The sequence below is a fragment of the Berghia stephanieae genome, chromosome 10 (assembly GCF_034508935.2).
Source record: "Berghia stephanieae isolate SIO BIC M18660-M18661 chromosome 10, UCSD_Bste_1.3, whole genome shotgun sequence".
Lineage (NCBI taxonomy): Eukaryota > Metazoa > Mollusca > Gastropoda > Nudibranchia > Aeolidiidae > Berghia > Berghia stephanieae.
In genome coordinates this window covers 28,880,550-28,891,407 of record NC_088369.1, presented here as the reverse complement: position 1 = coordinate 28,891,407, position 10,858 = coordinate 28,880,550, and the positions used below count along the sequence as shown (strand labels likewise).

Sequence of the window (10,858 nt, the reverse complement as noted above, 5' to 3'; positions counted from 1 at the left end):
GTAAAAATTAAATTAAATTATCAATTCTCATCACACTATATAATATAACACTATAATATAATAATACTCATAAAGTAACCCCATTATATGACAGTAAATATTACTCAATTCAAGGTACCATTCATTAAATTCATGCTGAATTTCTTCAGTAGCTTTTCTACTCTATAATCCTTGTTAACAAATTAAAGAAAGTTTATGTAACATTGTTATTCACATTTTATGGCAAATGGGATTTGATATGTTATGATTTTGTGTAACTCGATTTTTTTTTTAATGCTCTGTCTTAAAGCTTTTATTAAATGAATCCTTTATTAAAAACATAGTTTTAACCAACAAAAAATAAATAAATAAAAAAAGAGAAAAGGAATTACGATATGTTCACATGGTACCACCATTTATAAACTCAAACTATTTACAACAAGTAGCTCTTCTTCATACTGGTCTACTTAGCTGTTTGGAATGGACAGTTTTTATACAAGTGATAACCGTTTCTAAATTTTGTGTGATATTTGTGTTGATATGTGTTCAAATTTAAAATCGCTTCCTCGAGTCATTACTGCTGATATGTCTTTTTGTTTGTAGTAACTTGGATCTTATGTATTTAATCACAATCAAAATTTCGCTTCATACGATTGAAACATGTTTTTTTTCTAACATTTTATTCTGTTTTTTCTTCTCATATTTAACAACACTGTAGAAATGTCAAAATGATCTGCTATTAAATTTTTGAAAAATTCAATTTTTCCTTTTATTTCAAATCAATTCATATCTACTGTTCTAAAAAAAGAACAAGGTCCATCTATGCAGTAGATATAGATAATGCATTTTGTCAATGTACAACCATTTTACAATACCGACAGTCTTCATCTTTAGGATCACAGTCACACAGCATCACAGATAAGTTGCAAGTTAATAATTTAGAATAAGTATTGTAATAATTTGCTGTACATGAGACAATTTAAGGGAACTTTATGGTAAGTACACAACTCGGTACTGGAATTGCAGTCATTTATGACCAAGGACAAATTCATGTGTCATAATTGTCAATCCAATCATGATAAACCTTTTTAACAAATTAAAAAAAAAAGAAAAGAAAGAAACGTCTTTAAGTAAAGGAAGTAGGGTGTGACAGAATTTTCTTGGCTGTTAGCATAATTTAAAATTGCATCAAATATAGTATTTCGCTTTCGACTTTTTTTTTTTCAAATCTAAAAATAATCCTAAAATGTTGGACATATCATTTAAAGGCAAGGCGAGCTAAAAAGGCAACTGAGAAGAAGTATATTGGTTAAACAAAAAGGTATAACAAGGCTCTACTTTTCTGGAAGAGAAAAAAAAGGGAAAAGAATTTACCACTAGAAGGAAAAAAAGAAAAAGAAAAGAGAGAAAGAGAGAAAGAGAGAGAGAGAGAGAGAGAGAGAGAGAGAGAGAGAGAGAGAGAGAGAGAGAGAGAGAGAGAGAGAGAGAGAGAGAGAGAGTAAAAGATATTAGGCCATGGTTCAGGAAAAGTTAGAAGTCCACACCTGATGGTAGGAGCAGAACATTAGAACATCAGAAGTGAGATGTCATAAATAAAGATGACAGTCGAATATAAAACACATGGAAGTCGTGTTTATATTGCAAGCCACACTGGTTTCCCGTTCAGCTATCAAGGATGATAACAAGCCTTTCACGACAAGAAAACTTGTATAAATCAATTTTTCTTTTACATTCAGATCTTCAATAAAGACGAAAATGAAGATCTATGTGAGAGTTGGAAGAAAATTCATTGCTCATATCGTGCATCAATTATATACAGCCGAACTCAAACACTTAAAAAACATATCGCCTGAAAACTTTTTCATTCATCTGTATTTTATGAAAAATCTCTATGGCAGAATGAAAAAAAAAGTTTGTCTGAATACAGCAATATAGAAATTGCAAACATAAAAACTTCCAACACACCTCGTACCTAAAGATGGCATTCATCATATAGCCAGTTTGACTTCATTGTAAAAACGGCTCAAAATAATATTAAGAGAGAATGGAAATAGCATATAGTTGCTCTAGGATTTAAAAAAGATATACAGATGATAAGCTCCACTTAAACTAGAAGGTAACGAATGCCTTACAGTACAGGAACACGTGAGTGGCATATTCCTAAAACTTGAACAAAATGTTTAAAGAGCAAACTCATCATTGTAATTGAATGTTAAATTAACTGCATCATGAAGGCTTTTTCTCTTCCTCAATATTGGTGGCAAAAAAGCATCTTCTTCTATGCATGTCGTCCATCATGAGCAGATCTGCAGATTCCTTTATCTGTTTTATTTAATGCTTCACAAAGCTTATCCTGGACAGTCTATTTATGGGCGTGTGAATAGATTTGTATGAATACTCATCTAATATGACTGATTTGTCTGTTCTGTAACTTGAGATTACACCATTTTCTACACTTCTCTTAGACAGACCAGTCTATCACATCATTTATTTATATAAATATTTCATTCTGGCACATACCTGTTTTGCCTGGCTATTTAATTAAACATTGCTCCTGCACTGTTTATCATAGAGCCACAAACATAATGAAACTGACTACTTTGTTGTAAGATTCATGTCTCTGCTTGTTCATAATACTCAGTTAAGTCAAATAATGACTAGTAATGAACTCTTTATGGGATTCAGAAGAAAGCAACGTTTCACAATGACATCACTAAGAATCTTCAGTGGGTCCATCAAGTATAAGGAAAATGTTACAGTAGAAAAACATATTCCTTGATGAGTCTTTGTGATAATAGTCCAAGTTCTCCATTCATTTACTTTTGTTTGTAGTCAATTCCAGAAACGTTTCCATTTGTGCAGTTCTCCAATGGAAAACTTCTATTTCTCTCTTAAACTGTTGTTTCTGGTACAGGACTGGGACCCCTGGTGTACAGCATTCCAGCAGACGGACTACGAGACATGTCGCTTCTCGCCCCCACTGCCATCAAGGAATCTGAAAATTGAAAGAAATTGGAAAAAATACTGAAGGTTGGTGGACTAAAAAAAATTAATTTGAAAAAATAGAAAAGTATCAAAACAGATAAGAAAATGTTGATAAAAATCAAGTAAAGCCTGAAACCAATAAACAGAATTGCATAAACGAAAACAACATGCGAGAAAACCAACAGAAAACATAAAAAGGTAGAAATTGAATATTTATCTAAACTTCCATTTATATTTCTGAAATACGCTTAATATTGATTTTTTAAATAATAAAGGCATTTATAATCTATCTTTTATGCAGTGGTATAAAACAAAGTGAGTTACATCACAGATATTAAATAATTTTAATGTATAAAATAATGACAAACAATAATGTCACTGAGTATTTTGTAATAATATACCATCCCAAAACTCTTTACAAATAAATATACAATCAAGCCCCACATCTATTTCATAATCTATCATTGGTATTAGTATTTTATCAAACAGTTTAAGATGTTATTTTTATGTCTTGGAAAGACACCGTTCTATAAAATATATAAAAATACTCTTGTAAGTCCATGTTATAAAACTAAGACTGTTATAAGATAATTTACAGAAAATAGTATTTATATATTATGTATATGGCACATGTAGGTTTGCACCAAAGGCCAATATAGCATGATTACCCTGAGATAGACAGAACATTTTACACTCTTTAAAAATAGAATTAAATAAATAAATAAATAGATAACTATTAAATACTCGTAATTAAATAGATAAATAAATAAATATAATCCATAAAACAAAAGAGAGTCATGTAGAATTCTATATAACTAACATAGTAACTATGAGGTCAATATAAGCAGGGCTGAGGCACTTGGCAATGCCGTGGGAAACTCATCACAAATATCAACAACAAGGCAAAGGGGAAATAATGACGTGCATATTATGTTAATTCATGCAAGTGAAATCACGCAAGCAATTGAAGTGAAAATGTTCGAGGAAAGAAGTTGGTTTGAGATGAGGAAATTTTTCTCTTGCATTGTAGCTTGTTTTCAATATATATAATATTTGAGATGTTTTTGTTTCAATATTCAGGATGTTTTGAATAAAATTTGTATGTTCGTATCAAGTTTGAGCTAGCTGATTTTAAATCAATAAAATGTTAACCCCCCCCCCCCCCCCCCCCCCCCAAAAAAAAAAACACCAAAAAAAAAAAAAAAAAAGCAAAGAAAAAAAACCCAAACAAAAATAACAAACACACAAATAAACAAACAAAACAAATTCAAAGCAAAGCGTTACAATATACCCGCTAAAATTATTATTTAATTTCCCTGCCTTTTTTTCCTGAAAAAAAGACTGTTATTAAATGTTTTCATAATAAAAGAGCTATAAATGATTACAAAACATTTTCTCTTTCAAACACTTTGAAATTATAATAATTTTTGTTTTTTGATATGAAGTTAAAATCTTTTTATAATATAAATATGTAATCCATTTTAAAACGCCTATTAAGAGTTTTTCAACGGCTTTACCCCTCTGAAAAAGAGCCGAGGGCCAATTTTCTCAGGTCTAGGTCAGATTATTCTCAATGTGATATTTTACCGAAGGAAAGTCTTGTGATTTTTATTTAATTGACATTTTAACCAAACCTGATTGAGGAGATAAGTTGATCGTGTGAAAAACCTCTCTAATAAAAATCCTATACTATTTGTTAATAGCAAATGTCTACATCAATAATTCGTCGATAAAATAATGAAGGAAAATATTCAGAAAATAGGATGAATCAATTTTTTCCAGAAACAAATGTTTTTATTTCTATGTTAGATATTTAAAAATTATAGTTAAATCATAATAAAAAGACAGAGAATCTGGCGATTCATCAATTAGAAAAGGGAGATTAAATTTATTATGTAAGTTGTGAGTTCATCTCTCATCACCAGCTCAGTGAAATATCTGTTACATAAAATGATCACAGTCTGTGTGGGGCAGTTCTAGAATAAGAAAACAAGGTTGGTCAAAGCCACACATGTCGGAACCTACTGCAAGAGCAGTATCAAAAATGAATTTATCAACTTCATAAATGACAAAGATACATAACAAAGTGTGTTTCAGACCAAAATCCTTCTACAGCTGAAAAAAATGTTATAAAATCAAAATAAAGTCTCGTCTTGATACATGTTCCATATGGTGGAACCTAAAACTCATCTTGTTATCTTTTTTGGTTTGTTTAAATATTCACTTTTTCTCAATATTTTTAAGATCTACAGCTTGAGGCAGATGGTAATTCCTTCAAACATCTAAGCTCAAGCCTACTAATTCAATTCCTGTGAGAATCAACTTTTACAAGGTTTATTTCCCATACAACCCAGTCTGTGTTATTAAGCATGTCGATATCAGTGATTTTGATGAGATTACAAAGTTGTGCAAGTCCATCAACTATCATTAGAAAAATATTAGCCGCATTCAGAATCTTTCTCATGAAGACACAGCTAAATTGCTATCAATTCATTTGTGACAAACCGTCTTGACTATTGTATCTCTCCTCCCTATGACATACCTAATTTTTTCCATTCACGATTGTTCTATTGGTTATTATACGTTTATATTTGTTCTTGTTTGTGGTTGAACATCTTTATGTAATTGAAGTATGCAAATTGTACAAAATTATGACATAATGCATGTTTTTTATCCATTGAGATTTCATGATTACACATTTGAATATCTAAAACATACAGTTGAATCAAGCAAGTCAAATATTTACGATTCATTTGAACTTTGTGTCAGTTATTCCACCACATGATTATGAATGTCATTGACTACAGAGAAAATGGTTCAATTGATTAAAGGTAAGAAAATGACCGAGAATCAATGTTAATATTGTAAATAATAGAAAATATTTTATCACTCTTATTGTATGTATGATACTGGTCCTATTTGTTTTAAAATTAGCGAATGGATTTTTTTTTACATTCTTGCTTAGTCAAATTATCAAGTATCTAATTAATTCATGTTCAGGAAATGATACGAATAATTCAATTGAATCAAGTAAAAAGCAGACAATGAATAAAATATATATACATAACTTCATATAACAAAATATAGAAAAACATTTCACTTTCTGATTTTATCTGCTTTAAAAAAGTTAGCTTATAGAAATTTAATGAAGAAGAAATTCAAGGAGAACATCAGCGAAAGTCATTGTAAAAGTGTAATTGTGTCACAATGACTTAAAAACTGTTTTGTGTGACAAGATAATTGATCAAATCATAAAAATCGAAGATATCGCGTTTTAAATCATCCCAAATGTCATCCACACACAAATTTCCAATTTGAAATATTCAAGATTCGGATAAAATAAAAGTTTTGTAGTAATGAAGTGCTAGGCCATTCCCTCCATTATCAAATTTTTACCAATAAATGACAATATTGACATTTATATCATTAAAAAACAAAAACAAAACAAAATCAACAGGGCCCTCCTCATTAACAAAAAAACGAAACCAAAAAAACAACAAAATGCATCTGTTAAAGTTGCCAATAAGCAATTGCTTATGCTCAACTGAAGCTTTATACATTCTACTTATTTACATTTGTTCATTTCATTGCCTTCTCGAAAAATAAAATAGTTTCCTTACTATAGGCCTACTAAGTAATATATCTACTTATTTACATTTGTTCATTTCATTGCCTTCTCGAAAAATAAAATAGTTTCCTTACTATAGGCCTACTAAGTAATATATCTACTTATTTACATTTGTTCATTTCATTGCCTTCTCGAAAAATAAAATAGTTTCCTTACTATAGGCCTACTAAGTAATATATCTACTTATTTACATTTGTTCATTTCATTGCCTTCTCGAAAAATAAAATAGTTTCCTTACTATAGGCCTACTAAGTAATATATCTACTTATTTACATTTGTTCATTTCATTGCCTTCTCGAAAAATAAAATAGTTTCCTTACTATAGGCCTACTAAGTAATATATCTACTTATTTACATTTGTTCATTTCATTGCCTTCTCGAAAAATAAAATAGTTTCCTTACTATAGGCCTACTAAGTAATATATCTACTTATTTACATTTGTTCATTTCATTGCCTTCTCGAAAAATAAAATAGTTTCCTTACTATAGGCCTACTAAGTAATATATCTACTTATTTACATTTGTTCATTTCATTGCCTTCTCGAAAAATAAAATAGTTTCCTTACTATAGGCCTACTAAGTAATATATCTACTTATTTACATTTGTTCATTTCATTGCCTTCTCGAAAAATAAAATAGTTTCCTTACTATAGGCCTACTAAGTAATATATCTACTTATTTACATTTGTTCATTTCATTGCCTTCTCGAAAAATAAAATAGTTTCCTTACTATAGGCCTACTAAGTAATATATCTACTTATTTACATTTGTTCATTTCATTGCCTTCTCGAAAAATAAAATAGTTTCCTTACTATAGGCCTACTAAGTAATATATCTACTTATTTACATTTGTTCATTTCATTGCCTTCTCGAAAAATAAAATAGTTTCCTTACTATAGGCCTACTAAGTAATATATCTACTTATTTACATTTGTTCATTTCATTGCCTTCTCGAAAAATAAAATAGTTTCCTTACTATAGGCCTACTAAGTAATATATCTACTTATTTACATTTGTTCATTTCATTGCCTTCTCGAAAAATAAAATAGTTTCCTTACTATAGGCCTACTAAGTAATATATCTACTTATTTACATTTGTTCATTTCATTGCCTTCTCGAAAAATAAAATAGTTTCCTTACTATAGGCCTACTAAGTAATATATCTACTTATTTACATTTGTTCATTTCATTGCCTTCTCGAAAAATAAAATAGTTTCCTTACTATACTAAGTAATATATCTACTTATTTACATTTGTTCATTTCATTGCCTTCTCGAAAAATAAAATAGTTTCCTTACTATACTAAGTAATATACCTACTTATTTACATTTTTTCATTTCATTGCCTTCTCGAAAAATAAAATAGTTTCCTTACTATACAAAGTAATACAACAAAATGAAAGCAAAACATTGTCAGATAAATTCATTTCAAACAGCTTCTGATTTTATTACTTTTTTGGAGTGTGTGCGTGTAGGTGCATTTCCATTCGTCTTTGTATTAAACATACAAGCCTGTGGTTACGTCTATCATCATCTGGCTTGGGTTTTTATTGTGACTGCATTTTGGTTAATGATAAAGCTAGTAAATAAATGGTTAGTGATCTTGAATCATTCATAGTATTAATCTAATACATGAGTGCAGCAAGATTTTGTTACAACGACAGCAAGAATATCTATAACTACACATGTGCTTACAACCAACATAAGCAATTAGAATATTTCTATACTTACACATGTAAACAACATGAAGCTTTGTTTATCTAACCTACACGTGTAAACCTGTTGGAAGTAACAACACATCAAACACATTATACATAATTAAAGGGTCTTGTGTGGTGGTGCTCATGTTAGGGTGGGTGTGAGAAACAAAAATAAAAAAGCAATTATTTGTGAAAAAACACACACTCGGCTGTAAACTAACCAAAACAACTTTTCTTGTAAAAAAAAAAAAAGAATGATCAAATGGTTCTCTCTTTTTTTGTGTCATCACAAATAAGTGACATTACGAATAAATGAATCTGAAATGTTCCTTTCCTCAACAACATCAAAAATAAGATGTAATCTGTTGGCATAAATGCAAAATTATAACTCTCTCCTGCCTTTATTTGTGAGAAGATGATAAAAAACTGGGAAGAAATGTCATGATATTAAGGGACACTTCTTTAAAGGGGATGGATATCCAAACGACACGTAACAACCATTGTAAAGAAAAAGACTGGGTAAAAGTGATAACGAAGGAAAATCACTCTCAAGCCCAAACAATATACACACCAAATTTGATTACACTGCAAAATCAATAAAAAAAAAAGTTTGTGAATTATGATTGTGAATATAAAAGATAAAATTGAATCGCCATTTCCCTTTTCAGTAATATAAATAATCAAGAACACAATGCTGGTAAATATTTGCTATCGGAAATTATCTTCGCAGATTATGTTGATTAATAATAAAATAAATTACAAAACTTTGGCACTCTACTCAAATTCTAAAATTCTGGTATTTTTTTATATGAGAGTGATTTTATCTGGTTAAGGGTGGCTTGCAGCACATAAATCGCATATTTTTCGTTTGAAAATTATTACAATGCATAAGTAAAAAAAAAAAAATTGAATCAAAACGGTGCAAAGCCTTTTGTATGGAAAAGAGTGACACCAACACCAGTGCAAAAAAAAAAAAAAACATCAACCAGCCACACCACATATTTTTAAAATATGTATTGATATGTAGTGAGATCATAGAAAACTGTCTGTAACAGGAGCCATGGTGAAATATAACGGAGAAGACTGCAAACCAGAGACTGACTAAGAGTAAGCTTTATGGAAAAAACATGTATAGAAACGTGAGGGTCAATCAGTCAAAGGCCGCTAGTTGACCTGACTACTTATCCCTTCTTCTTAACCAGGCAATGATTACTGGTGCTTTTACAACAGGAATAAGCTTATACATCTTCTGAAGCAACACCGTTTGTTATTTTTAAATATTTTTCCATTCAATTTAATGCTTCATAAAATCTAATGTTGATCATAACCATAATAAGGGCAACGAATTGGAGGGATGGATTTCATAGAGACCACAAGGTGAAGGAGGGGGGGGGGGGGGGCTGACAACACTATGAATTGACTGTGACTTCTAGCAAGCCTCTGAGAAGAAGAGTAGGTACAATCGCAATTATGCATTTCATACCTTATTATCTGTTTCTAGTTGATAATCAGTGTTCTTAAGAGATCTTGAACTGCCCCCCAAAAATTGACTTGATGTGGGTAAAAATTGTGGCAATGGTTTGGTTTCGTTCTTTTTAAAACTTTATTTCTTGTTCCCCCCCGTGCCTTAACGAGCAAAAATCCTTTTTTATAACTTCCACTCTTTCAAATTTTTATCCTTCACAGACTGCTGTGTCAAATTCAAACTCATCTACTCAATGACTTGCTGGTCACCAGTGATCAGTCATTGTCCCAACAATTTATTACCAAAACAATGCCTTGTTTATTTTTGTTTTGTTTTTAAGAGTTTTACAGCGCCATGATAAGACAAATTGCATTGTAACCAATCTCGAGATAATAACAGTAAAATACAAAACAAAAAACAAAAATTTCACGGAGGAAACCATTTTTAATTTGAGAGGTCAATTCTTACTTCGTATGTTTACTATATATGTATAGTCAGTGATGCTCTCATTTATGAGATTAACATGTAAATATATTCTATTTCACGTACTGCTAATGTTACAACAACTCACCTGAACTTGAATACAAGGTGGCTACTCTAGACAAAGGTTCCAAATAGGTGGATGGCACCCATCCCTCTTGATCAGTACGTAAATGGTGTGCGTACCACCATCCATTCTTGCCCACCCTCATCACTTCCACTGTGTCTCCCTCCTTTAAGGCTAGCTCTGTAGGGTCGACCACAAAGTAATCTCCCAGGGCTATGAAATGCTCTTTAAATGAAGGCTGAGGAAAGAAAATAAAATTGTTGTTAGTAAAAGTTATTACAACTTTGTAATATAAAATATTTTAACAACTACTTGTTGATTAGGCTTACTTAATTAGTTGCTTACATAAGAATTTTTTTAAAGTCTGAAAAACAAGCTCTCAACAGCTCCTACAGATTCTGCCTGCGTCATCATCTGCAGCTCCTCAGAAATTGCCCATCTGTCTGGTGTCTATGTCAGCCTCACTTCTTCTCCTTTGAAGATCACAGGTCAGGGTCTGACACTAATATTCGATGAATGGCTTGTATGTATTATGGTGTGTTCAATCCATCTTAA

General features: G+C 30.7%; 1 protein-coding gene across 9 annotated transcripts in view; it reads right to left on the bottom strand.

The window, feature by feature from the left end:
- Positions 1–262: 262 nt before the first annotated feature.
- Positions 263–10,858, bottom strand: part of LOC144980936 (guanine nucleotide exchange factor DBS-like) — a 107,523-nt gene continuing 96,927 nt past the window's right edge. For 6 of the 9 annotated variants that reach the window (XM_078928909.1, XM_078928911.1, XM_078928906.1 and 3 more), the window contains 2 exons: positions 10,328–10,541; positions 263–2,974 (listed from right to left, as the gene is read on the bottom strand). In XM_078928909.1, coding sequence (XP_078785035.1) covers positions 2,871–2,974; positions 10,328–10,541 — 318 coding nt within the window. In that variant the 3' untranslated portion in view covers positions 263–2,870. Of the gene's footprint in view, positions 2,975–8,322; positions 8,371–10,327; positions 10,542–10,858 lie in introns of all 9 variants that reach the window. The other 3 variants (XM_078928913.1, XM_078928908.1, XM_078928907.1) reach the window with 1 other exon arrangement.